Here is a 27,883-nt window from a genome sequence, read left to right on the forward strand (position 1 = left end):
TGTGAACTATGTTTAGGAAAGGTTACAAGTCTCTGGCTCCCCTCAAGTCATATATTTCACAGTGCATCTTCATAAATTACTCAAAAGAAAAACAATTGCATGTCTAACAAACTGTTATTAGTTCTGTTATGAATGAAGATAATCTTCAGCTACTGTACAAATTGTTGAAAGAATTCATCATTGCGAATATATGCAGATTAATCCTGCTGGAAGAAGGATTCATATGTTGCCACTCTTGTCTTTGATTCAGGTTGCTCCAACTCCTCCATGAAGCCCTTGGTCATATTGAGAAAATCTTTCATGTGCAATTGCTTCCATTCCTGAGGCAAATAAATACAAAACATAGAAAATTTGAGAGGGGGAGTCGATGGAAAGTAGAAATAAGAAGTGGAGTTTGATAAAATCACCAACATTCAAGGAGTTGAAATTGTGTAGTGGTTGGCTGTGGCCTGTGTGGGTTTATCAAACTAGCATTAGCAGCCATATAAAGGCTAATACAAAATAAGGTCTTAGCCTTATAAGCTAAGTGTTTGGTATAATTCTTTTTATTTTTTCCTCTTTGAGACCCTTGGTAGTTTAAAACTAGTAAAACAGGCCAAGCCCATGAGTCACATATACCTCGTCAACACTCTTTCGTGATTAAATTGTACCAAGGGTATAAAAGCTAAGAGGTACTACTACTGCTGTTTACTATACTAGATTTGACATGATATAGGTAACTAGTGATATCAGCTTATTCCATATCACACCATCTAGAAATTAATTTCCTTCAATTCTATCAACTTAAACAACCATCAATACTTGTCTCTTGAAAATAACAACATAATATAGCATAAAATCGTCTCAAGATAATTACTAATCCTAGGCGCTCAGAGTCTTGTATGAAACAGAGATACTTTAAAATTATGCACAATGTTAAGTTGTAAAGCCAGTGCCAGTAAAATATTCTTATAGAAAATAAATTTCAAAGGACCCACAAACTGAATGCATTCTTCTTCAACTACAATTTTTTTTTTCTCTCCACTAGAATGCCAATAAATAGATGCCCATCTGGATTTTGGTAGTTTTAATGCAAGTCTATCAGAAAGCAACATAGGGTGTAAATTAGTTTGGTAAACTTGCACAGTGTTTCATCAGAGCCTACCATATGAGAATTGGTTGCAAGGGTTCTGTGCTTCTAGACTTCTAGTGGGTTGGAGTTGGAGAAATCAACAGGTTTATTGAAGAATATATTCTAGTATTTATTTACCTTAATACTCCCCATAACCTATAATTAACCTTCCTCCAAATCCATGCAGTTGGACGCAACTATCTAGAGGAGTATAGTATCCAATATAACTGGGCTCAGCACACTCTCTCAGAAAAAAGGAAAAAAATAGAGAGAGAAAAAGAAGCAACTAACCAAGTACCCACCTATAAACAGACCTACTTCCCTAAATTAATCAGCTGTCTTTTGGAGAGGGAATTCCAGAAATTACTGAACTTCTATTAGAGAAGATCAAGTTATTAGTAAACTATGCACATAAGTCAAAAAACTTGACACCTTGTTCAGATATGTTTTTTAACATGCAAGGGTATCTAAAAGATATCCTCACCTCAAAGTCCCAGTCACCATATAAATTTGGATCATCCTTGTTACCCCATACATATGTATCAGCAAATAATTTCTCTGACTTGTCCTGCAACACCAAATCATCTTTGTTTATGTGAAAATTTGAGCACCAATGTAGCGGTATAGAAAAAATAACGACATGCTTAGATGAATCACATTCCCGTACGAAATACAGAAATTACCAGGAAACATGCCTAATAGAGATACTGACATATATTTGTGCCTAATGAAGAGGCTACAACATGTGGAGCAGGATCCAGAGGCTCAAAATAAAGGAAATTCATAAATTGCTTGTATTTATCATAAAGTACCAAAATTAGGAGGGAAGTACTTAAACTGTAATTAGTTACTGAGGAAGGATTTGAGCAAACAGAGTGAAAAACAAGACAGCGTAGAAGAACAGTCAGGGAGAAACATGATAAATGATTGAGAGAAGTTTTTATCTTTATACAGCAAGCACTTTTATGTATATGGCATGCATCCACATGCATACATATCTTTCTGTAAGTTTATTCTATATGAGCAAGGACAGCAATATAAATTATCAAACTTGCAAGCATTAGTATTTCCAAATGTTTTTGAGAAAAAAGTGGGATTGGTACTCGAATTAGGAAGGAGATAATAAGTGCAAGAAATTTTCTCAACCATTATCTTCTGGATTTATAATTTCTAATAACTTAATACTATAGTCGTGAACAGTCTACCAGTTGAGCAACTATTCTTATTACGCAGACAAACTTACAGGCAAAGAGATCTCAACAGTTCTCCTTATGTATTCCACATCTTCAAATGTATCTAAGATGTCTAGCTCAAGATCTGTGATCCCCGTAATAACCTGTAGGCCCACAAGAATGAACAGAAAAGGCATCAACAGTAAAAAATATTTAGAATCTTACAGAAAGGAACTTGCCCAGAATATTGGAATATTGATACTTCACGACATTACAATGCACAATATCTTGATTTCAGTGGCGTAAGGAAATGAAAGATAAGAGAAAAAGCAGAACTGTTTTAACCAGATGACGTTAATATATGACTGCAGGCAAACTCCATAGTATCAAAGGATCATCAGGCAACAGAGCCTAGCAAGTAATGAGTGAAAAAGAAAGCAGAAGTTTTCCACGATGGTAATAAGCACCTAAACCTAGGTCTATGATCTTTGATATACATACTCAAAATACAACTTTGGGAAACTCTAGTGAGCTAAATCCAAATACTATTCTAGCATTCAGTGACGTGATAGATTATTTCTCATTAAATAGCATTAGATAACAAACTATATTTAAGACAAGTAGTTACTAACCTAACTCTAAAATTTTCAAATATCCATAACCACCATTAGAAGTTTTGGTTTCTCTTTAAGTCCTGAAAAAATACAAAACTTTTCAGGGTTTCAACAGTTTCTGCTCTAGTTTTGGTGAATGGTAGTTCCCATTTTAAAATACAAAAAACTGAAATCAGAAAATAATCATAGACGTAAAAAATTCCAGAATGACCATTCATCATAATGAAGTATCCTTTAAACCAAATAGAATTTTCAGGTGTGTCACGCTATACAAGGCAGCCACTGACACTGTCTACAGAGGTGGCAGGCACATTAGCAAACATCTTGCTATAGCCTCACATGGAGAAGCTGAAAAGAAATTGGAGGAGAACAACACCTAGGGTTGCCAATATTCATTTCCCGCTCGAGTCGTACTGTTTTCTAGCCAAATTCTGGCTCTGTAATACATCCACTCCCAATGAAGTAACAGAGAGATGAAAGTAATCTTCTCATAGGAATTACGAGTTGAAAAACCCAAAAAATCAACCCAATAACCTAATAATTTTTGCCATTTCATTTGAGACAGTGGAACCACTGAAATTGACTAGCAAAACAGTTGAAGCTGGAGATGGAAACCACTCAAAAAACTTAAACCAGTTTAGAGTAAGTTTTGGACCACCATGGTTGAAACTGATTAGTTTTGAGCAAAATCAATCTGTTTCCACAGAAACTCAAAAACCCATGTCCATAATATGCCCACAGTCCCTTTTTAATAAAAAAAACCACGTAAGTTAAGTACCAAAGTATCTATAATGTCCATGCACAAATAGAGGTGCCCACCTAGCCTATAGGCCTGAAGTAAGCTCGAGCTTGATTCCACTTTTGTAGGCTCAACCCTACCCTAAATTCAAAATATGGTCCTGCCCCTAGGGAAACTTGATAGGCCCTCATTGTGCTCGAATTGGCCTTCAACTTGAGGCCAGCAAACAAGCCCAACTGCTACCTTCCTCGGACCCCCATTTACCCTCCCTCCTTACCTCTTAGTATCCAGCTGCTCTCTTACAATATTATACCCACTACTGCCCTCGTGCTAGTCCATGTATCCTTTCTTCTTCCCTTTCCTATCCACCCAGCTTTTCCTCCCAAGAAGTATCTTGACCAAGTAATCACTACACCAGCCCAACTTAGCCCATCAACCAATCGGTGATAATGGATAAAGAATAACACCCTCTCAACCATTTAATATCCTCCCTTATCATGATTTTTCGTATTCAAGAAGCAAACAAGCACTTGGCAATAGTTTCCCAAAAAAAAAATGCTAAATGAATATATACATTACCCTAATTCTTATGCACTGTAATTTAGTGAGATAAAAGTACCACACATATAGCAAGTTTCAGCATATAATTGAACCTCAATAAAAGAAAAGCTATGCACAGAAAAAATTGAACAAAAAGACTGAAATGTACTGTTCGTATCCGAAATATCATAATTCAAGCAGACGCAGTTTGAATTTCGGGATATTGGAAGAATAATACCATAATAAGTTTGATTCTGTACTCCTTAACCAACTCTTCAGCCGATTCACAGAAACTAAGAATAAAGGTCGTTTCTATTACTTATACACAATTACACACATGAAGCATCTTAAATTAAATGCATATCTGATCTAACATGATCATTCAAGTGAATCAATTGCTGAAAAACAAGAAGTCCAAAAGATGTTATTCCACATAAAGAGAGATCTAGGAAAAAAGTTAAAAGTGCTCAGTAGCAACCACCAAACTAACCCATTCTCCTTATAGCTCAAGTCGACTAAAAGCAGAGAAATCTCATGTAACAAACCTTTCCTGCAACTTTCTTACTATCTACAGGAAGAATTGCTGGGTAAACACGCCCCTTGATGCTGAATCTGTGGCTGTAGCATGAGCTTGTGTTAATCATGATATCAATAAAAAATAAAGAAAAACCCAAGAAAATGATACCATGATGTCTAACTAAATTTCTTAGAATGTTGAAACAAGAAAGTGATGCAATGAACTCATCAGTCACTCTTTTGCAGACTATAACTGGTTTTCAGTGAGGTGCAAATTCAAGACATTGAACTTGAGTAATAGTGTCAATTGCTTCTTGGAAACAGCTGTGATAGGACAGAGCAATGACTCCTGAGTGTCCCTTTGATGGCAGTAAGCCATTACGCCATAAAAGAGATAGAGCCTAAAAGCATGTTCAGCTTTCAGAAAGTAGATAGCAATTTTTAATATGTCACCATGTTTTAAGCAGCAGGCAAGTTCACAATATGTCAAGAATTATAGGTCGCAAGGAATAATAGTTTTCTTTTCAATTTGAGAGGAACAATTATTACTGTTCAAAATCTTCGACATATGATCCACATCATAAGCTCTGGATCAAGATGGCCTTGCAAGATCCTGTTGGGATAAAGATATGTACATGAAACTCATTGGTCCGAACCCAATTCAACTTATTGTCCTATGACTGACCGCATAAAACATGTTGAGGCCATTTTTTTAGTCTTTTCCAATTCCCTTCATCTCTTCTTTCCCATAAACTAAAGGGAAATAGCTTGAGCCTTCTCTTTTTTTTTCTCTCTCTCCCGTCCCCTCCCTCCCTCTTTCCCTTTCTCTCTATTTCAGTCTTTCCCAATTATGACTCTCCTTTTTGTTTCTTGATCACTTCTTCTCCAGCGATCTTCTTCGGGGGTGATGACCTCCAGTGATGAGCTTCCATGGTGATATGCTCTGACAAATTCTTCACAACACATATATCCATGTGCTCATATCTTCCTTTTTTCTTCAGCCACAACAATAATTAAATATTTTTTAAACAACAACAATTAATTACTTAATTGATTTAAAGTTTAGTTTTATCTTCTACCACAACAACAATTAAATATGTTTTGAACAACAATAATTAATTACTGAATTGTTTTAAAGTTTCAATTATAAGGCCTTGTTTGCTTTCAGTTTAGAAACCCCCTTGAACTGATTTAGGGACTCCTAAACTGGTTCAGTAACTAAACATATTTTTATTTTTTTCATATCTAATCAAGTTTACTTTTTAAAAAATCAATACTAAGAAATGAGACTAACTAACCGAGTTTGGGGCTTAGTCTTAAACCAAACAAGGTCTAATCCCTTGTTCTTAGAGTTTTCAGTAATAATTATTTTTTTGACAGATTAAGATTTAACTATTAAAGAACGACTCCAAAAGAAAAGCAACCCGTTGATTATGATATCACATGCGACAACATTGCAAAATCATTAGGGGTGATATGGTTTAGTTAAGGGACAACCGTTGTGGAAAGGAGATGAGTGGTATAACAACTCATATGAAACAACATTTAGCTGGAAGATGATGTGATGTAGCTCCATGCTTGCATGTAAACAAAGAAATAAGATTACAAATGTGAGATTACATAAATGTGAATGACAAAGATAAGCAAAGGTCAAAAAGAAGAGCTGAGATAGTCCACGAGGAGCTGATGCAAAACCTGACGCAAATTGATGTTGATGATGATGATGAGGTCAGTAATGAAAATGAAAAGGTGAGGGACTTGAGAATTACAAGCGAATTAAATAGGCAAATATACATGTAGGAGGAGATGCGCCATTCTTCATCAATTCATGTTGGAGGAAACAATGCTGGTGGGAGTAGCACTATGAGTCCTAGCCTATCTAGGGTTATATCTTATACCGTGAGGGGGTCTGCTTGGAAGTAAGAACCTCGAGTTATTGGTCCAATTGACTCCTAATTATACAGAAGGCGAGAGAGGATGCAAACAATGATATAAACTTTAATGAAAGCAATAAATAATGAGAAGAACAAGATTGGCCGAGCTATTCTAAATTCTTCTACTACAATCATATTTTTATTTAATGCAGCAGACAGCACATATTATCACACTATGAAAGATGAGATATAAAAGTGGGAATGGTATAGCTCCACCTACTCATGAAATTTCTAATAAGTATCTTGACATCGAGGTATAGGAGCAAAAAACTCGTATCGACATTTAAGCCATACTAGGGTGAATTTGGATGTATATTGATGTGTGACAGATGGACAATTCAAAACAAAAGAAATATTATAATTGGCAAAGTCTTCTTGAAGTCAGTTGATGCTACAAGTTACTTCAAAAGTGCATATTATATTTTTAAATTGATGGGTGATGTGGTGTAGAAGATTGATGAGAATAAGATAGTTCAAATGGACACCGACAATGGGGCAAATTATAAGGCTGTTAGGAAGCTATTGATGTAGAAGAGGACACAATTGCAAAGGAATTCTTATGTTGCTCATTATATTGACTTAATGCTGGAGGACATATCAAAGGAGTCAAATATTACAAATACAATTTCTTAGGATCTAATAATTATAAATTTCATCTATAACCATGGGTGGGCCCTAAATTTGCTCAGAACATCAATCGAAATATAGAGAGATTATTAGACCAAATATTACTAGTTTCACTACTCATTTTCTTGCATTGCAGAGAATCGAGAGACAAGAAATAATTTACGAAATATGTTCACATCAGAAGAATGGCTCATTGGAGTTGATAAAATGGAGTTCATAGACTGAATCACTAGTCAAAAAGTGGCAAAGATGATGCTTGGAAATTTAAAGATAATGTTGGTAAGATTAAAAGATAATGTTGACAAAAGATGGGATAAGCAACTACACCATGATATTCATGTAGTTGGTAAAATTTAAAGATAATGTTGTAGGCTATTTAAGTATTTTTTTTTATCTATCCGACTAATATATGTGGGATATTCATTGAAAATGCGATTTCAATACAAAAAAATGTCTCAAATGATCGTGAAGCTGTAACAGGAATAAAGGGCGTGATTGTAAGATTTGAGCCCGACACTGGAAAGCAAATTCATGTAGACAAAGAAGTATGTGACTAGATATGTTTTTACATTTAACATTTTATGATCTTAATTTTTTTTTGACATCGGTTAGAGAAATATAGACTCAAACTTTGAAACTTTAATATCGCCAAGTATTTGAAGCAATGAATAGAACTAAATAATATTCATCAAATAACATGAGTCTTTGTGTTATATTATAAATTATAAATCATGCTAAATCACTAATCATATTCTATCATTTTATTCAGCTCAATGGCGGTCTATGTATGCTTAAGATGAAGCTCATACTTTAATGCAAATAGCAAAAAGGATTTTAAATCAAACTATTTCATCAAGTTAGTATGAATGAAATTAAGCGACTTTCTCATTGATCTATACAAAGCCTCGATTTGGATTTTGATATTATATTATGCAGCTTAGAGAGAAATTTAAGGTGACCAAAGTGATGACCTCATTAATTTAGATCATATATTTAATGATGAAGATCCACTGATGTCTTGGATCAAAGAGGTAGAGGATAGAGTTCTCGATAATAGAGATAATCCATGGTTGAACGACATCCTACAAGAGGATGATAATAGGAGGGTAGGAGCAGGAGCAAGGGCAAGCCATTCTAGGGTTGGGGATATGAGTACGAAGTTAGATGGTACTAACAATGACAATGATGAGTTCCTAGGATCTATCTCTTTAGCATATAATCCCATTGCATCTTTGGAGAGATCAATTGGACACAAAGATGATCAACCTAGTTATCTTAGTAGAGGGGAGTAAGGGAGTCAAAAAGAAGATATATACCATATGGTGCACATGGACAATATCAAGGTTCTTCTGCTCTCAATGACACTTCAAGTTAAATCTATTTAGAAGGGTCAAGATATGGTTATAATTATAGAGAATAGTAATATTCAGTTTGATGCTTCGGAAGCATATTAAGAGCATCGATCAATTCTTTCTATGATATAAAGGACTGATGAGATACGATATACTATGTACCCGAGAACGAGGATGGTGGCGACCACCAACAATTCTTGCCGAAGGTTCATCCATTGGTAGTGATTACTAATTTTCATAATATTTGAGTAGTACATCTTTTTGTGACTTGTCTTAATCTCTACTATTTTTCTTATTTTAATAATTTTAAAAAAATAAATTTATGCTATTTTTAGAATTTTCTAGAGTTTTCATTTTATTATAAAGAAAAAAAAAACGAAACTCTCAAATATTTCATTTTTTCCGGGGACCGAAACCGAAACCAAAACTTCGAACAGTATAACAATATTTTCTGAGTAGATATGATGATTTTAAATCTCTTAGATATTCTAATAACAATAATTTTTAAAAGCTTCAAGCACATAGAGCAAACATCCTTGCTAGGCTTCTCTAAAATTACAAGTTAAGAAGAAAAAAAGAAAAGAAGAGATATTTGAAGTAAAGCTAAAAAGGAAAAATGAGATATTCAAATTTTGAATTAGCATCTTGACGAGCATTATGCGTCGTCACTCACACTTTGAGAAAAGAAAAATAAAATTTTCCTTTCTTTTAAGGTTGCAAATATTGAAGCTTTGTACTGATCTCGATCGATTCAAATAAGATAAGACTAAAAATAAGATCGAATTAGCTAAACTCAGAGCATCCATTTCTTGACATAGAACTAAAATCTCATCGAAATCGAAACATGCGAAGCATGCAAAGCTCGAACAAGATCAAGGAATAAAAAAAGTAAACTTTTCCCCTGATTCAATCCATATCATCGCAACATCCAATCGGACCCGAGTCTAAACCGATCCCAATCCAAGGCATCGGAGAGAACCAATGTTATGCATATAGATGTTGATAAGATTAGAGAGAATTACTAGCCGTTGAGGATGGCAGGAGAGGAAGGGGGAAGGCGGTTGAGGAGGACGTGCACGACCTCGTCGGCCAAGAGACTGCCGTAGACGAAGACGTTGTGGAGAGGAAGAGACGGAGATGAAGTCGACGACGCCATGGACGCAGCAATCTCTCTCTCTCTCCCTCAGCCAATAAATACGAGATTCGATAGATTCGTAACATGGAAGCAATCCACCCCCAATTTTTGCAGAAACAACCCCAAGGTTTCTCAATAATAATATATACAAAGGAAGTATAAGTGCTTTTTTTTTTTTTTGCCCTAGTCCTTAGGCTAAGGGGTCGGTTCTGCAAATTACTACATCATCTGCCCCAAATGCAAATATATAAAGGATAGGTGGCCATATCATGCGTCATCTTATAAATGAATTACTTCTTTAGTGAAAAATTGTAATATATATGTAGAGATAGCGATTATTAAATTAACTTCCTACATACACACTGGTGTAATAGAAATGTGACAGTTACTTCTAGAATTGTGTTTTGTTACCAGAAAGTGTCCTCAAGATTATCCTATTTCTCAGGTGTAGAGAAGCGGTGGTAATCAAGCGGGCGAGGAAGGGACTAAGGCCGGGTGCGACGAGGAGTGGATCCGAGGTGAGGGTGCCATAGCAGTTGAGCAAGCTAGTCAAGGGAGCAGGCCAGCTTGCTTGCGGTCCGAGGGAGTGGAGAGACGAGACGATGGCGGTTGATGCACAGCAGCAATGAGGCAGACCAAAGAGTTGGGCGGCAAGCAAGAAGAAAGAAAAGAGAGCTGCTAGGGTTGGCGCCGTTGGTCCTACCATTGCTTTAACATGAGTATTTCCTTTTTCCATCATTTCCTAGCAATCAACAATTCTCTCCGAAACAAATCTTCACTTTACGGGAAGCAAAATCAAGCAATCGAGAAAAGAAAAAAAAAATTCCTCGGTAAAACCTCAGGAAGAAATTTCTTCAATAGCTGAGTATTCACATGATCAGATTCTTTTTGAAATAGTGTGGCAAGGCCCACTTGTGTCTTTTATTCATGAGAAGAAAGTTTCACATGATCAGACTCTAATACTTCATACATCTTTCAATGTTAATAGACCAAATTAAGCATTAGCACAGACTACAACACATTAGGATACAAAAAGATCTATAGAAACCTCAGGAGAGAGAGGCCTAAAAGGACACAGAAGAGGAAACCATTTGCTTGTCAAGAGGACCCATAGTGTAATGAACGTATCAGATAGAAAGAGGACCTGTAAAGAGAGTTAAAAAGAGTAATCAAACATCCTAGCTTCTACTATGTCTGGAACATGAAAACAACTGCCTCTATCTGGAATCCACAACAGTCTTTTCTGGAAGGGCGGAGAGGTGCATCAGAGGAAGATGGGTTGTTAGTAAGATATGCTGCGCTGCTGCAGCTATCTTTGTCTTCTCTTTCATTCTTCCAAGCACCTCTCTCACCTTGTTCGCCAGCTCAATCACATAGTCATCTTCATGCCCTGCATCCGATAATCCAATTATGTGTCTTGAAGGAAATCAGAAAAAAATTCAAATAGAAAGACAATCGCAAAGTGCAAAGAAAGACAAGCAAGAAGGAAATGCTTGCTGGATCCAAGGCAATATGTTTCAATGAACCAACAATTATTCAACTGGCAAACCAAAATACATGAATTTTAGGAACACCAGATCAATTTCCTAAAAAGCACATCATTGGCTAACTGTACCACTCTGCACTTATATCTAACACAAATTTATTCGCAGTACTAAAGAAAAAGATCACTGAGATTCTCACCTATGTCAAACATAGCTTTCTCCAGCAAGAACAAGTAGTCCCTATTGTTCCCACAAGGACCAGTCGCAGTAGCGATTTGCCTGATGTTGCAAATGAAATATAAGTTAGGCATGGAATTGCAGTCATAGAAACATCTCAGTAGAGTAGATATGACATCCCGATACTAGAATGACATTAAAGTTTTGCAATAGATAACCTTGCCATTTCCTCCAAGGGAGCAGGACCTAGATAATACTTGTTGTTTTTCCTATCAGGAGTTGAGATGAAACTGCAGGCATAGCAGGTTAAATAAGTTTACCATAAAAGAAATGTCACAAGAAAAAGAACATATTCTGCAAGTTTGCTCTCTTACGCCATAACTCCTGTAACAGCTGCCGTAGAGGTGTCTCCTTCCTGAAAAATTAATCAAAAGTAAACTGAATGTTGCTAGTAACTAAAAGGTCATTGAACAGGATAGTAAACTGATTTTGCCAGTTACCTTGTAAAAATCAACTGATGTCTTCTTATCATACTCACATTCTCTTTTCTCCAAATACTGTAATGTAAAATAAGAGACTTAAATACATGCATGGTTATAAATACTTTAACTTACTCAACCTTCAAAGCGTATTATACTTTAACATACCCAACCTTCAAAACAAATAAGACAAGTTTTACCTTCATTGCAGCTTTTTCCTTTTCGAGACCACCCTTAACGCAATATGCAGCACCCCACTGAGATAGATAACATTCGTGGTAAGTAAGAAAACAACATATGTAGAAAGAACCAATAGCATACAATGTAAGTAAAACATCTTATACGTAAACATGGTGTACATAAACTTCTGATGGAGTTTAATACAGTCAACTTCAACAGAGCTTTCAAACTTAAATCATACAGAAGAGAACTTTTCTAACTTCTAACATATTAGGTTTTTTTTTTTCATGTAATCATGAGGACTACCATTTATCGATTGTACTCATGTGAGACTTATACAGGTCTAGAGCGATAGCACATCAAACGAAGATCAAGTATTGTATGAAATAAGATGTTGTAACGGATATAAAAATCAAGATAAGAGGTAAGTTCTTCACTGGACACTACCACAATTGGTTCCGATTATGCAATTAAAGTCATTGAAATGAATATTAGGGTACATCCAATTACCTAGTCCGTCGGTCAAGCTTTTAGTGCATCAATACAAATCTAAATTTGAAGAGTAAGTAAAGTGCTTTTATATCGGTCTTTAATTTAAATTTAGGGGTATTTTAGAAATGCAAAAAATGTGTTAATACTGTTCATGGCACATTTTGTGTGAATAGTAACCAAAACTTTGCCTTATTATTATTTTAAAGTCATAGGAGTCTTATTAGGTTTTGTTTAAGTTAGGGTTGTGTTCTCTATAAACGATTTAACTAGCCAGGGCCCTAGATATGTATGAATGATTTTGAGAAAAGGAAGGCTTGAAGCCAGGTTTACAATTTCTTTGTCCTGTCTTCTTCTTTCTCTTCTATCTATTATTTTCCCTTCTATTATATATTCTTTACTTTTCTTCTCTAGTTGCGTCTACGCATTCCCGTCACAGTTTTTGTTCTTATTGTTCTTTAGTATATATCTCTCTAGTTTACTTCCCTATTTTCTGCAGTAGGACAGCATAGAGTAATTGATCTAAATCCTAGATTTGTTTATCTTTAGGCTCATCATCGCATTGTAGGACAACCCCTATTTCGTCCTGCATCATGGTGTGGTTTCATACAAAATGTTACAGGTTAAATCAATAAAAGTACTTTATAGATTCGAACACCATTTTGGGAATATCATCACTAAAGACACCACCTAGGCTAACCTGGACTCATAAATCAGAACTGCTGAGATTCCAAATTAGTACATCATCAATCAGATTACGTGCTAAAAGATAGTAATGAGAAAATGATGAATCAAACAAGGAAGCATGCCAAATACATTTTGGTCATGCAACAGATTCCCTATTCATGGTGTAAAGATCTTGCAGCAGAAGATTCATGGAGTGGGAGGTCCTTAAAAACCTTGCAACACCCAGATCCTTAAGATGTGGTGAAATACTATGAAATGCATTCAAACATATGATTCAGATCTGCTTACACAGACTGCTCCTTTCTTGGCCTCCAAAGTGCATGTTCTTGCTGGATTCTCCAAAGTGCCTCTGTGATCTATACATGCTGTAAAGAGTGAAAAGAAAAGAACTACTGTTAGCTTCTCGCTCTACTGAAGGAGTCAGTCATCAATCTTGTCCTCCTTTTGCTACTCAGCATCTTACCAAGATCAAAAACACGCCTGTGGTCCTTGATGAAGCCTATTATTTTCTCATCAAATTCAAATCCCGGGTTCCAGACAAGCGATCCATAACCAAATACCCACAGAACCATCTTTCGTTACCTGGATGATTATAAATAGTTAATAGGCATTTTCAACTAATAGACTAGCAACTATCTTCGGATGTACGGAGGCATATGAATCGGTGGAAGCAGAGAAATAATCGTTCTTTCAAAGAGCACGAATTTGCCAAAGGCACTTGAACAACTCGACCAAAGGGCAACAATCTACAATATGAAAAAAAAAACTTGGATCGAAATTTGCAGAAAAATAATTCAAAGATCACGATTTGCACTTCTTGATCGCTCGAGAAAAGGAACAGTAGCAACTATACTCAGAAAGTATATATAAAAAAAAAATTGGACAAAAGAAAGAGCCTCACCAGAAAGAATCAGCGAGCCGTCTTCAAGTCGAAACCTTAGAAAGGCAGATCTCTAAGATTTCACAAAGATAACAACTTTAATCGCTGAGATCGGCGCGAAATTTCTAGCAACGAGTATACGCGGTAGAGAGAAGAGAGGGCGAGGATTGGAGGGCTAGGGTTTCCCACTGCAAACCCTAGATCTCTCTTCTCTCCTCTCTCTCTCCTCTCTCTCTCTCTCGGGATTCGGTTGGGATTATTTGCAGGGGGGAGGACGTGGACGGTGGGCAGCAGCATTTAAAGCAAGCGATCGGCCTAATTCTAATGGAGTTGGTAGAGCTCTTTCAGGATCAACTCTAATTTTATAAAATTATTATGAAAAAAATTGTTTAGCGATCCGAGGGGTTCTCACCTAGAACACCGCTGGTTAAGAGAAGTTCGGAGTTCGACAGCGTGATGTCTTAGAGTAATGTCTTATAATTTGACAATGTATACGACTTGAAGTCTAAACTAGACAGTTTAGTATATTATTTAATAAAATTTTAATATCTTTATATTCAATGAGGGTTAGTTCTTTGTTCAGTTTATATCTAATTTTTTGCAGATGAATTTATATATAATGAATGATAAAAAAAAAAAGGTATTTAAATCGAGAGAGCAACGAAAGTATGGGATCATGTAAGCATGTGATGCATGTGATCTCACATGTATACAAACACACCTAAAATTACCATAGTCTCTTTCTAGTTCATCATAATGACTAAAGTAGATAAACCATTGGCGTCCTTCCGGAATGGACATTAAAGATATTAAAAAACCACGGTCTACCGGCAAGCATATCCGCTATCAACGGGGAAGAAAGTTTATAGAGAGAGCATTACTTTTTTTGGAGATTACAAGAATGAGAAGAGATTCTTCGGTGAATAAAATAATACTCCTCAGCAAATGAGACAATGTTATAATAATCTCTCTCTAACCAAAGCTCTATTGCATAATTTTCTTTCTTTCCTTAAAACCCAAGCCCTAAAAAAGAAAACCCTCTCTATCTAGATGTTATAAAGGAATGAGTTAGAAAGCTCTATTATTCTCTTTGATTAGCGATAGCTTGTGAATAGGAAGAGGCCGCGATAATGACTTGTCAACGGAGGAGGAGGAGGAGGCGGCGATAGCTTGCCAACGAAGGACGAGAAGGTCATATGAGGAGGTGAGAGAGGAGGAGGATGAGGAGGCCAACGTCGAAGCCGACGGAGGAGGAGGAAGACGTCTCTACTCCCCATTAACAAATCAAAAAACCACACAAGCTGAAGCAAACACAGCTTTATTCTCTCCTTAGTGGAGAAATTTGTTGTTCCCTATTCCAAGATGCTCTCGCTAAATCAAGACACAAACGAGTCTATCGAGCCGAGCTTGAGCAAGCTAACTCCGGCTCGACTCAAAATTCAAATCGAGCCTAAAAATAAGCTCAGGAGCTTGAGTCGGGTTAAGCCCAAGTTTTAGCCGAGCCGAGTCTAAGCCACTTATTTATTTTGACACCCCTGACTCATATTGACTACTTTATATAGATCTCCAAAACTCACATCCTTCTCTTATTTAAACTAAGATACACTCCTAATCCAATTAGGAAACTCCTTATAAATCTCTTAATTTAATTGAAAGACGTATAATTATCTATGACTTCATGTAGGAGACTAAAACAAGACGAACTAATATTCTTAATCAGACTGACTTCTCACGAGGAAGTCTAATCCAAGAAACTTGATAAACACACCCACTTGTGCAGGAGATCATGGAAAAACTCTCTTTTACTATAGTTTAATTTTGGATATGTTTGAAAAAATTTCGGATATGGATTCGGATATGGGTCGAATATAATTTTTGAATTCATATACAAATTTTAGATATTCGTTTACTCACATATTTTTTAAATAATTTATAATTTTTAAATAGTATATTTATATTGTTACTAATGATGTATTATATATTATTTATAGAGATTAATTTTGCTAATTTTATATGTATTGAGTATGCAAGATTTTTTTTTTTAAACTCTTAATATTTTGTGTTAATTATCTCTAAATAAAGATCATAAATCGTTTAAAATTCTATCGGCGTCCATTTAGGATTTGATCCTTTATACGAAAATTATCCATATTAATTTAGTTATGATAGTTTTAAATTTTTCTATTTATTCAATATTCGTATCTAAATCTGTATTTGAACTAAAAATATGAGTATTCCTTAATAAGTGTTTAAAGTGATGGGCATACGTAGAAAATTATGGATATTATGTAGATAAAAAGAGCAAATTTTTTCTTAAATTTTTTTTGCCCCAGTTCACTTATATAGAATAGGAATAGATTTATTTTAGAATAAGCCTCGTTATTCTAGTGTTGTAATTAAATAATATATTACCTTATTCTAGTATACTAATTCAACATTTTTTCTCATCTTATTTCATACAACTTTTTAAAAGCTATTTATTGGTAACCCAAGATTAATATTTTACCTTTTGAGATGACAACACATAATTATTAATCATTTCAGCTAAGATTACTATTTCATCTTTCTCTCTCCTCTCCTCCAAATGCAACCCTATATACTTGCCTACATATCTAAGTGTGATGATATTACCTACATATCTAAGTGTGATGTTATAACCCAGCATATTCACGTAGTACGGGATTGTAACCCCGCATATTCACATATCTAAGTGTGATGATATTAACTACATATCTAAGTGTGATGTTATAACCCAGCATATTCACGTAGTACGGGGTTGTAACTCCGCATATTCACGTAGTACAGAGTTATAACCCACATACTTGCATAATACAAGAAATTTTTTGAAATATTATTTCCCACCAATTCAAGGGTATTTTTATCATTTAAATTAAAATATCACTAGTTCTCAAATATTTTTACATCAACTTTATACCGCTATCAAATATAATTATTATTAAAATAACTCTACTAATATTAAAAATTAGAATAGCTATGCCTATTCTTCCTTTATTCCACCGGTAAACACAGCCAAATTTATTTTTGGGAAAGAACAAGTCAACTTTATCCACCTGTAATACAGTGGTGGCTTACTCGACTAAAGTCAAAATAAGCAGCAGGACAACGGAACATCAGGAAAAAATCATTGACCCTCAGATTTACATCGGACGGTCAGGAAGATCCTCCTCCTCCCTCTTCCACCCTTACCTTGTGCCCGCAGCATCGCCGCGCGGCCTTATCGTGCACCCTTCCCTCGTGATTCCTCTCCAAGAACTCGGCGTTCTCCTTCCAGACCTCGCCGTTATCGTACACCTCCTTCTTCCAGATGGGGACGGAGGCCTTGATCTCGTCGATCACGAAGCGGCACGCCTCGAGCGCGTCGGCGCGGTGGACGGCGGAGGCGGCGACGAAGACGCTCGCCTCTCCGACGGGGACGGTGCCGAGCCGGTGGGCGACCGCGAGGCGGCGGAGGTCCCACGCGGCGCGGGCTTCGGCGCAGATGCCGCGTAGGCGGCGGAGGGCCATGGGGACGTACGCCTCGTAGCGGAGCTCCACCACCCGCTTACCATTGAAGGTGCCACGGGTCGTGCCCTCGAACGTCGAGATCGCGCCGGCGCCGGGGTCGCGAACGTGATTCACGTAGCGAGCGAGGTCGAGCGGGGAGGTAGACGACGGATCTAGGATCTCGATCAGATCCTCCGCTGCCGCTTCCGTCAACTTCTCCTCCTCCTCCTCGCTTGCCACCGTCAACGCCGCCATGGGAGTTGTTGCCGTTTGGTTGCAGACGAAGAGAAATTTGGGGGGGGGGGAGATAAGTGGGAAGGAGAGAGAGGTTGGAATGACGAGATTGCCCCTGCTTATCTTTTTTTTGTTACGCATGCGGTGATGCAATCAAAATAGGAATATTATAAATCAGTGAAATTTGCATTTAACACCCTACCTTTTTTAATATATAGTTAACTTAATCTAAGAATTTGGTTAAATTTATATAACAAATCTAATAATATTGGTGTTTTATGTATATAGATAAAAATATAGGACTTAACTTGCTAATAAGAAAGGTGTAAAATGAAAATAGACTAAAAGATAGGGCACTAAATGCAAATTTCCCTATAAAAATAATAGTTAATTAATAAACTACATAACATTGACCAAAAGTCAACTTATTAATATAATGTAAAATTGAATCTAAACTTATATTTTGTTATCATTTATCTACAATCTTTTGAACTAGTAGGTAAGGGATAGATAATTGAGCTCAGGACAGGGCTTCTGTGAGTGGACCGACCTGCACCCTACTTGAAGAAGATTCCTAAAGGGACCATATTTATGAGCTCTAGGGAATGTCGACCTTGTGTTACCTTCCAAACTTTCTGTATAATATTTTAATTAGAAGTAAAGTTATTTGATGAGTTTTCTTGAAGAGTAATGAACATCGTAAAATAACTCATAAAATATTGCTACAGTTCTTCTGTACCTTGTGTTACCTTCCAACTGTGGTTGCTTGCTTTGTGACGCATGACGCAACTAAGAGAACTATGCATCATAAATTCCTTCGGTTATCGTGTCATAGTCTTAACAGCAACTTTGTCTGTTTATAATTAGAATCAATCAAGGAGGGCTCTTTATATATCCGATTAATATATCCTACTCCTCCCAAACTATACTCCTCCTACTCCTACTCCTACTCTTTTGGCCGGCTTGCCCATCTCTACCTTAAAATTCGTGATTGATCGGGCAATGTGGCGGCTTAAGATCGCCGAGGGCGGCGGCCCGTGGCTGAGGACGACGAACAACTACGTGGGGAGGCAGGTGTGGGAGTTCGATCCCAACTCCGGCACCGCCGACGAGATCGCCGCCGTGGAGCAGGCTCGCGAGGCCTTTCGACTGCATCGCTTCCAGATGAAGCAAAATGCCGATCTCATCATGCGAATGCAGGTATATATCTATATGTATACATTTTTTTTTATTTTATCGTCCACTAGTCCAGATGAAGTTAAATTATTTGCATGCAGTTTGCGAAGGAGAATCCTGTTGACCTGGAGCTTCTTCCGATGGTGAAGCTAGCAGAGCACGAGGAGGTCAGCGAGGAAGTCGTATTGACTTGCTTAAGGAGGGCCGTCAGCCGTTATTCTACTCTCCAGGCAGGCGATGGACACTGGCCTGGAGATTTTGGTGGTCCATTGTTCTATATGCCTGGCTTGGTATATATATATATATATATATATATATATATATATACACACACACATTTATCTGCAAGGAATTACAAAAGAAATGATCGATCTTAATAATTTGATGCAGTTAATAGTTTTATCCGTCACCGGGACTCTGAATACTATCTTGTCGCCGGAACACCGGCGGGAGATGAAGCGATATCTTTATAACCATCAGGCATGCAAAAAATTCCATACATGGATACCAGAAAAGATCACTTTAATTCACGTCCATGATTTATTGATTAATTTTTTGCATGCATGCATGCATGCAGAATGAAGATGGAGGATGGGGTTTTCATATCGAGGGAGACAGCACCATGTTTGGTTCGGTGTTGTGTTACGTGGCATTGCGGTTGCTCGGCGACAGAGCATACGGCGGCGATGGGGCGACGGAGAGAGGGAGAAGCTGGATATTAAGCCATGGTGGTGCGACTGCTATTCCATCATGGGGGAAGATGTGGCTCTCTGTACGTTAAAAAAAAAAGAATCTATTTGCGATTTACACCACCTATAAAAAAAAAATTACTTCCTCATATATAAAATAATTTATAAATACTTAAATTACTCCTGTCTTCTTCACAGAAAAGATAAAAATATAAAGATATTTTAATAATTTAATCGATATCAGTTAGCTAAATTAACGCTAAACAAAAATTATAGAGAAAAAAAAAAAAGATCAGATTACAAAATCATTATAGACACACGTGCGAATAACAAAATACCTAAAAATTAATTATAATTATCTCAACTATCCTCTCAATTTTCTCATTTTAAATTCCTCTCCTAATCATTTTGATTATATATTATATATATATATATGTATATATTCGCAGGTACTTGGAGTGTTTGATTGGTCTGGCAATAATCCATTGCTTCCAGAAATGTGGTTACTCCCATTTTTCCTCCCATTTCATCCAGGTTTTTTTTGTTTCTCCAATCCATTTACTCAGCTAAAATTTCAAATACAAAAATAGCTATCATAAAATTAATTTCTTTTTAAATGTCTATTTATATAGAAAATAACTATTTTTATATTTAAAATAATATTACATTCTTCTTCTACTTATTATCCCCCCAGTGCATCAAACTTCAATTTGTTGACTCTTTTTATCTTTCTTCTTTTATTGCCTTGGTCTTCATATCTTTTCTATGTCTTTGGAATACTATTGAGATGTTTTGATTCTCTTCATGAACTTTTCATAATTTGATGTCTTCCTTCTGTGTTCGCCCTTGATCCAAGATTGAATTTTTTTGATTCTTATTTCCCTCTTTTGATGGATTTGACTGAGGATTTCTTAGTTCTCCTTGTACTTGAACAATTACTATCTGCAACTGTAGATGCCAAATTTTTTTTTTTCCTTTTAAATTCTTCTTTTGCCGAGAAGAATTTTGATATGTTTTCTCTCTTGTCTTGCAGGAAGAATGTGGAGCCACTGCCGAATGGTCTACTTGCCAATGTCTTATATCTATGGGAAGAGATTTGTTGGTCCAGTTACACCGACAGTATTAGAACTAAGAAAGGAGTTGTATACTCTTCCCTACCACCAGATTGATTGGAATAAGGCTCGGAATCATTGCGCAAAGGTTTTCAGCTTTATGCCCTTTTTCATTTCTTAGACATTAATTTTCCCCTACTTCCCTTAATGTATCATATATGTTTTCAAATCAATTTGTGGCATAATATTACCACCAACTTCACTACTTTGGGCCTTCACTAGTCTGTCTAATTCAACATGTTTCGTTAATTATGATATGATAATTGAAGCTGTTAGTGATAGTACTCTATGTTTTTCCTTGTTCTGGTTCAGTAAAGATGATAATTTATGTTTCTGACGTGATGTAAACTGTAAGCTATTCTTTGCTCTTTATTGCAGGAAGATCTGTACTATCCTCATGGGTTCATACAGGACCTCCTTTGGGCTTCCCTTCACAAGTTTGTTGAACCAATTCTAATGCATTGGCCTTTTAGCAAGTTGAGACAAAAAGCTTTGGACACCGCCATTGAACATATTCATTATGAAGACGAGAATTCTCAATATATTTGTATCAGTTGTGTTCAGAAGGTAAGTTTGAGTTCGCACGGGCTTCTTAATTTATCTTAAAAGGAAATTGGAGTTGAACACTGTTAGAAGATGGATGATAATTTCTTTATTTCAAGATGAGGTAATTACTTGATCAAAGGTATATTTTATAACCTGACGTCCAAAGAGAAAGTAGAGAAAGACTTCAAAGCTATAATATTCTAGAATGGTTCTCTTAGTCAGATGTTGTTCTTCTATTTCCTAAGAGGGTTAATCCGCTTGTCCAATCTATGTATCGGTGAGAGGTAATCTCTTTATTTAGCCTATGCTAAGTCTTATGAGCTTATGATATGTCAAGAATATAAAATAAAACCTGCAATGGGTTTACTTTCTGCCAAAAAAAAACTTCCAATATTTCAAGGATATAGGGACATCACAAAATCACTATAGTGCTTTTTAAGTGCTATTATATCATGTGGCTCTCATACATCTGACTGTTACTTGTTAAGCAGGTATTAAATATGCTCTGCTGTTGGATAGAAGATCCCAATTCTGAGGCATTCAAGCTACATCTTCCGAGATTGTTCGATTACTTGTGGGTTGCTGAAGATGGCATGAAGATGCAGGTTTACAAATGATGTTTAATCAATCAATACTTCCTCTTTATACTGATGCTATTTGGTCCTCTTCAGTTGTTAATTGTTATAGAAGAGTTTTCAGTTGTAGATATAGAAATATTCCATACTAACAATCTAACAGCTTACCTTGGGCTACCATTTGCAAGTTTGCATTATTTCCTCTTAAAATATTGTGAAATAAACTATATCCTTCTCAGAAAAGATGTTTATGAAATGCAGTCAAATGAAGGCAGCCAATTGTGGGACACAGTTTTAACAATTCAAGCACTTATTGCAACTAACCTTCTTGAAGAGTATGGTCCTACTCTTAAGAGGGCTCATGACTTCATCAAATATACGCAGGTTTATTTACGTCGTTGAATTTCTTTTTAAAATTTTCCAATAGTATTCATTATAGTCCTACTCTTAAGAGGCTCATTACTGCATCAAAGTTACACAGGTTTATTTTATGTCAATTGGGATTTTTCTTAATGTATCTGTTATCTTTTCTCAAGATTGTTAGTATTTGATCTATTCTACACTTTGATAGATTCGCAAAGATTGTCCTGGTGATCTTAGTTTCTGATACCGTCATATATCTAAAGGTGCATGGCCCTTTTCTTCTGTAGACCATGGATGGTCTGTATCAGATTGCACTGCACTTAAGGTACTTGTACATAAATTTCTTCTGTAAAGGATTTGAATTGCTAATGCAGTCTTCTTTTATCCCAGGTTGCACTATTGTTGTCTGAGATTTCTCCAGAACATGTTGGTGAACCATTAGATGCAAGGAGACTTTATGATACCGTGAACATAATTCTGTCTTTCATGGTAAGTCTTCAGGAATTGCGTATTTCGTTGCAGTGTGAACAAATGTCACTATGCTAACTTAAAAGTTCTAATTCTTGATAAAGTTTTAAAAAGTGAATGTATATAAACACCATATGCTGCTAGTTCCAAGTAAAAAAAAAAAACATATGCTGCTTAGTTCCAAGTAACAATATTAACCACAAGATAAGCTAGAACACTAAATTTACGTGGAAAATTCTTCTCAAATGGAAAATCCGTGGGCCATCAAAACAGAATCTACTAGCAATGAAATTGGTAACAAAGCTCCAAGCAAGAGCAAAAGAAACCCGTCTCCGAGAAAACCAATCGAGCTTCCAATTTAGAAGGCTTAAGAAAACTAGAGAAGCCCTTCTAAGAAGTAACTCACTAAGTATGTTCGAAGTTTTGATTTCAGTTTCAGACTCCAAAATTTTTGGAGTTTTAGATTGAAGTTCCTTTTTCTTGGTCTTATCCCTTTAGAAGATTAAAAAATAAAAGAAAAACTATAAAGAAGCGTATGATCTCGCTATGAATCTAAAAATTAGCAAATTAGAATACACACCCATAGGCCATATTGTTGTCACTGTTAGTTTTCCCTTATTATGGAAAATGATCTAGTTTAGAACATAGATAAGTAATAATCATGCAGATGATGTTACTATTTTATTGGTGAAGAACTTGACAAAAATTCTGTTGCAGTAGCATCTACAGCTGCAATGAAAGAGGCCATGGATGCCAACCTGGTAAAAGTAGATCAGGCATATCGAAAAGGAGATGAGAAAGTAAAATCATATGCTCAGGATATAGAAGAGAAATAGGAAGAAGAAGTATTAGAATGAGAACAAAAAGCTTCTCAATCCTTTATTTTTGCATATTATATAGCATTTGGCAAAAAAAATAACATGAAAAATTGAAAATTCTGCGCGGTTGTTGAGGACCATGGTTCTCGGATCTTGGTGAGGCTATTGTAGAGAAGAGAGAAGGTGACAAAAGTTCAGCATTTTATTAGCAAAAGCTGGAAAAAATTTAAAATTAAAATTTAGAGGAGCTACTGTCATTTTTTTGCGATTCTGAATGCAATTGGCTGCGGCGAATAGCTATACTACTCCAACCTATAGATCATGTTCCATATCTTCGCAACAATATATTTTATAACTAAAATGGATAATTGAGCACAAAATTACGACTCTCTAAACTTTTTTCTTTTATATTTTATCTATATTTTCTCGTTTGAGGTTCGATTATGCTTCAATCAAAATTATTACATTCATTTTTCTTTCATCTTCTTAACATATGTACAAAATAGAATATTGGTTAGAAAGTTATGACTTATGACATATGAAATTGAGTAGTTCAGCATCTAAAAGTAAAACGCTGACTTATTATCGTTTACTAACAGTTATAATAAAACAAACCCCTTTTGGTATTAAATTTGGGGTGTAATCTATTTTGATAAATAAAATTTATAAGAGGGCGAGTTTGGTCAAAAACTCAAGTTCTTATGACCTAGATTCAAGCAACAGTTAGTCAGTTACTAATCAAGGTGAGTCACACACCTAGATTCAAGCAACAGTTAGTCAGTTCCTCGAGCTTACAGTAATGGACATTAAGTACTTGGTTCTAGCATGATATATTGCATTTTTGCTAAGATCAATTGCACTTTGACTATTACAAATGCCTTTTATCCAGCCTTTTATGAGGTAGTACTGCTCATAATATTGTTTTTCTCTGTTCACAGAAGAAACTTTAGTTTTAGTTATTTTTATATTGTACATATTTTTGTTATTCTACTGTTGGCTCATTTGTATTTAATTTTATTATTTACTTCTATGTAGAATACGGATGGTGGTTTTGGATCTTATGGACTCACAAGATCTTATGCATGGATAGAGGTGGGTGCATTTATATCTTTACTCTTTCAGCTTATTTTCCTTAGTTCTTTCGAAGCTTCTTTGAAGCCCATTCTTATACAATGTTAGGTTTAGATTAAAATGGCATTTTCAATGATAGAGCTAAGGTTTCTCTGTCAATGCTTAAATTCTAGAATTGTGTTATACTTGTATCATATGATACTATATTGTTGATTCAAGGTTAAACTATAAAAGTAGTCATAGTAATTCTCAGTTCTCAGTTTAGTTGTCTGGAATACTTTTGTTATTTTTCTTTGTATTGCGTTGAGTTAGATTAGAAATTTGTTCTCCCCTCCCCCCCTCAGGAAACTGAAGTTGTGCTTTTCTCGGCACCTCCTCATATATTTTTTGAAGTTTAGAATGGTTAGAATGGCAAAGAAATGTCCCATTGTATACAGAAAATGCACAGACTAGAAACAAAATTGAATTTGACATTTTTGTGCAAAGAACTTTTCCTCATATAACTATTTCAGTTCTTAGCACATTGGACAAGAATCCAATTGCACGAGGAAGCTCAGAGGCTTTCTTGTATAATTATAAAAGTTATACCTTCGTGAGTTTTAAACCAATTTTAGACTTTGTCAAGCAAGATTATCTTGTTATTGATGCTGCACATAAACTTTTTATTTTTGGTTTAGCTCTTCGAATTAATGCTCCTTTCATCGGAGTACACAAGGATAAAACTCATACTAGTACCAAATGTGATGTTCGATCAAAGTTTTTTTTTATTAGGCTTGCTTTCTTGAATGTTTTCATTATATTATACTGACATGTTTCTGTTAACTACACAGGCTTTCAATCCTTCTGAAATTTTTGAGGATGTTGTGATCGATCATCCGTAAGCGACATAACTTCTTTAGTTCTATTAAGGCAACTTTGATATTTGTACTGTCTCTGTACAAGAAGTTAACATTATTAAGTTCATCGGCAGATGTACTGAATGTACTTCATCAGCAATTCAGGCTTTAACATCATTTCAAAGATTATACCCTGGACACCGCAAAGAAGAGATAGACAATTGCATTAGAAAGGCAGCTAATTTCATTGAAAAGAAACAAGAGCCTAATGGTTCATGGTATGTATAGAGTATCTGATCTTCAGATCAACAATTTTGAACTCATTCATTACTGGGCATATCTGGGGTATATATACTTGCTGTAAGAAATCAATAATTTTAACATCCCATTTAATAAATGGTCCTCCTACCTTTATTTCAAATTGGTTTATAATTGAAAATTTGGATCTATTTTCTAAAGGTATGGCTCCTGGGGTATTTGCTTCACGTACGGTATATGGTTTGGAGTTAAGGGATTAGTTGCTGCTGGAAGGACCTACGAGAACAGCTCTTGCATACGAAAAGCATGCCAATATTTGCTATCAAAGCAATTGGCATCAGGTGGTTGGGGGGAGAGTTATCTTTCATCCAAAAATAAGGTGAAACTTTTCAAGTAAATCTATAATTTTCATTTTACTAGTTTGTGCAAGAGCTCATCATTTTATACAGTATCTCTCACTTTTGTCATCAGGTTTACTCTAAAGTTATACATGATTGAAGATTTTAAGCTAAAAGTGGGATATTAATGATGATTTAATATTTCTAAAGAGCTCCGTTGGGTCTGTTCTAATAATTTGTACTCCATATTTCTCTTGTAATTAATTAGGTCTACACAAATCTTGAGGGCAACCGATCTCATGCAGTGAACACTGGATGGGCCATGCTAGCTCTAATTGATGCTGGGCAGGTTTGTTTTGTACGACACTTTTTTTCTAAATATCAAAATGATGCATTTGTTTTTCTCATATTTTCGATATGATCTAGCCTTTTTTGATTTGTTATGGAGTCTTATTCATTTCAAAGGTATTTCCTTCTGAAGCTTCTTAAGTTTGTGATAGACTGGTCTCAATATATCTAGAGGTAATAAACCTTGTTTCGGTCGTTCACCTTGATTTTGACACCACCTATTTTGAGAAGAATCCTCAGCCTGAGAAAATTTATTTCAAACTAGAAGGTGAAGCATGAATTAGAACTTGGAACAAAGGAACAATAGGATAGATAAACTTCTTATTTATTTAAATTTGCTTGTTTTGCAGTAGACAAGCAGTAGCAGGTTCATTCTAATTGAATGTAATAGTTACTGATGAGGGATAGTGGTTAGGAAATCCCTTTTTTCGATAACTAATTTAGAGTTTTAGACTTTATCGCTACAATAAAGTGAGCTTTCCAGAAGCAGCAAATCCTAATACTTTGTAAGAAAGGTGGCATAGTCCAATATCCTATATCAGATATACTTTTTCAAACTTAAGACATGTCATTCTCAATTGTAAGAAAGTTGAGATCTGTTGTTGGAGCAGGCTGATAGAGATCCAGAGCCTCTACACCGAGCAGCGAAGATGTTGATCAATTTACAATTGGAGAATGGCGAGTTCCCGCAGCAAGTAAGTAATAATCAATATTTCCAAGATGTTCCACTGCAACTATTGTATGTATAACTCTAAACGACCTTGACTAAGAGTTCAAATATATTTATTTATTGTGGCATAATCAGTAAAACCTTCATATTCTCAGTATCAGCTTTAAAAGATTGAAAATCAATAGTTTGAAATGCCTATTATATTATAAGTTTCTGAAAGGTACTCCATAGTTAGGAAAAGTTTAAATTATGGGAAAATTGTGGTGCTCACCTTTCTTTTGATTTTCTAGTGGTTGCCTTTTGCTTATGTCAATGATCTCTCATTGCAGGACATTATAGGAGTCAACAACAGATTTTGCTTTCTTACCTATTCACAGTATCGAAACATATTTCCTATTTGGGCTCTTGGAGAATATCGTTGCAGAGTCCTGCTTGCGACGAAGAAAAACCGATTAGAACCTCGCAACAAAATTGGCGTCAATTAAGCCTGATCTGCTAGAGAAAGCCACCTATATGTCCGAATTAGCTAAGATAGAGTTGAAATAAATATCAATAAGACTAGCACTTGAGCTATTATGGTTCTCAACTATGTATTAAAAACGTGTGACATTTTAAGAGGGAATAAATGGGTTCAAAAGGGAGAATAGCTTACTTTGTCATCTATTTCAAAGAAAGATGGAGTGGAGGTGGTTAAAAGCTAAATAGCTTGTTTTTCTCTTATTTACTATTTGACTGGCAAAGGTGCATGAAGTTTGACATAG

At 35.7% G+C, this 27,883-nt stretch overlaps 3 protein-coding genes and 1 pseudogene across 5 annotated transcripts; 1 reads left to right on the forward strand and 3 right to left on the reverse strand.

The window, feature by feature from the left end:
* Nucleotides 1-33: 33 nt before the first annotated feature.
* Nucleotides 34-9,799, reverse strand: LOC140799729 (AIG2-like protein D). Its single transcript, XM_073154185.1, has 5 exons — nt 9,628-9,799; nt 4,722-4,794; nt 2,355-2,447; nt 1,596-1,679; nt 34-320 (listed from the first exon to the last, which is right to left on the reverse strand). The coding sequence occupies exons 1-5, from the start codon at nt 9,759-9,761 to the stop codon at nt 198-200; spliced, it is 507 nt and encodes a 168-aa protein (XP_073010286.1). The 5' UTR covers nt 9,762-9,799; the 3' UTR covers nt 34-197.
* An 823-nt stretch (nt 9,800-10,622) lies between these two features.
* LOC140799696 (gamma-glutamylcyclotransferase 2-1-like) lies at nt 10,623-14,563 on the reverse strand. 3 transcript variants are annotated; one of them, XM_073154128.1, is made up of 10 exons: nt 14,529-14,561; nt 14,138-14,437; nt 13,700-13,818; nt 13,525-13,601; nt 12,081-12,137; nt 11,902-11,958; nt 11,776-11,816; nt 11,620-11,691; nt 11,424-11,503; nt 10,623-11,130 (listed from the first exon to the last, which is right to left on the reverse strand). In XM_073154128.1, the coding sequence occupies exons 3-10, from the start codon at nt 13,806-13,808 to the stop codon at nt 10,958-10,960; spliced, it is 666 nt and encodes a 221-aa protein (XP_073010229.1). In that variant the 5' UTR covers nt 13,809-13,818; nt 14,138-14,437; nt 14,529-14,561; the 3' UTR covers nt 10,623-10,957. The 3 variants fall into 3 exon arrangements, with proteins under 3 accessions (XP_073010229.1, XP_073010230.1, XP_073010228.1); XM_073154129.1 differs by lacking the exon at nt 14,529-14,561 and adding an exon at nt 13,885-13,982 and having other exon boundaries at nt 14,138-14,385; XM_073154127.1 differs by having other exon boundaries at nt 14,138-14,563.
* Nucleotides 14,564-17,090: 2,527 nt separating this feature from the next.
* LOC140799607 (molybdopterin synthase catalytic subunit) lies at nt 17,091-17,912 on the reverse strand. The gene has a single exon (XM_073153989.1). The coding sequence runs from the start codon at nt 17,873-17,875 to the stop codon at nt 17,288-17,290; it is 588 nt and encodes a 195-aa protein (XP_073010090.1). The 5' UTR covers nt 17,876-17,912; the 3' UTR covers nt 17,091-17,287.
* An 875-nt stretch (nt 17,913-18,787) lies between these two features.
* Nucleotides 18,788-27,824, forward strand: LOC140799834 (cycloartenol synthase-like; annotated as a pseudogene).
* Nucleotides 27,825-27,883: the final 59 nt, after the last annotated feature.

This window comes from Typha latifolia, chromosome 13 (assembly GCF_019914945.1).
Source record: "Typha latifolia isolate L0001 chromosome 13, TyphaL0001v2, whole genome shotgun sequence".
Taxonomy (NCBI): Eukaryota; Viridiplantae; Streptophyta; class Magnoliopsida; order Poales; family Typhaceae; genus Typha; species Typha latifolia.

Coding starts and splice junctions, on each gene's coding strand:
- LOC140799729 (XM_073154185.1), bottom strand. CDS start 9,761: ATGGCGTCGTCGACTTCATCTCCGTCTCTTCCTCTCCACAACGTCTTC. Junction 1,680..2,354: donor CTGTTGAGATCTCTTTGCCT/GTAAGTTTGTCT, acceptor TTGGTGTTGCAG/GACAAGTCAGAGAAATTATT. Junction 321..1,595: donor ATGGTGACTGGGACTTTGAG/GTGAGGATATCT, acceptor TATTTGCCTCAG/GAATGGAAGCAATTGCACAT.
- LOC140799696 (XM_073154127.1), bottom strand. CDS start 13,808: ATGGTTCTGTGGGTATTTGGTTATGGATCGCTTGTCTGGAACCCGGGA. Junction 11,959..12,080: donor AGGAAAAAGCTGCAATGAAG/GTAAAACTTGTC, acceptor TTTACATTACAG/TATTTGGAGAAAAGAGAATG. Junction 11,504..11,619: donor CCCTTGGAGGAAATGGCAAG/GTTATCTATTGC, acceptor TTGCAACATCAG/GCAAATCGCTACTGCGACTG.
- LOC140799607 (XM_073153989.1), bottom strand. CDS start 17,875: ATGGCGGCGTTGACGGTGGCAAGCGAGGAGGAGGAGGAGAAGTTGACG.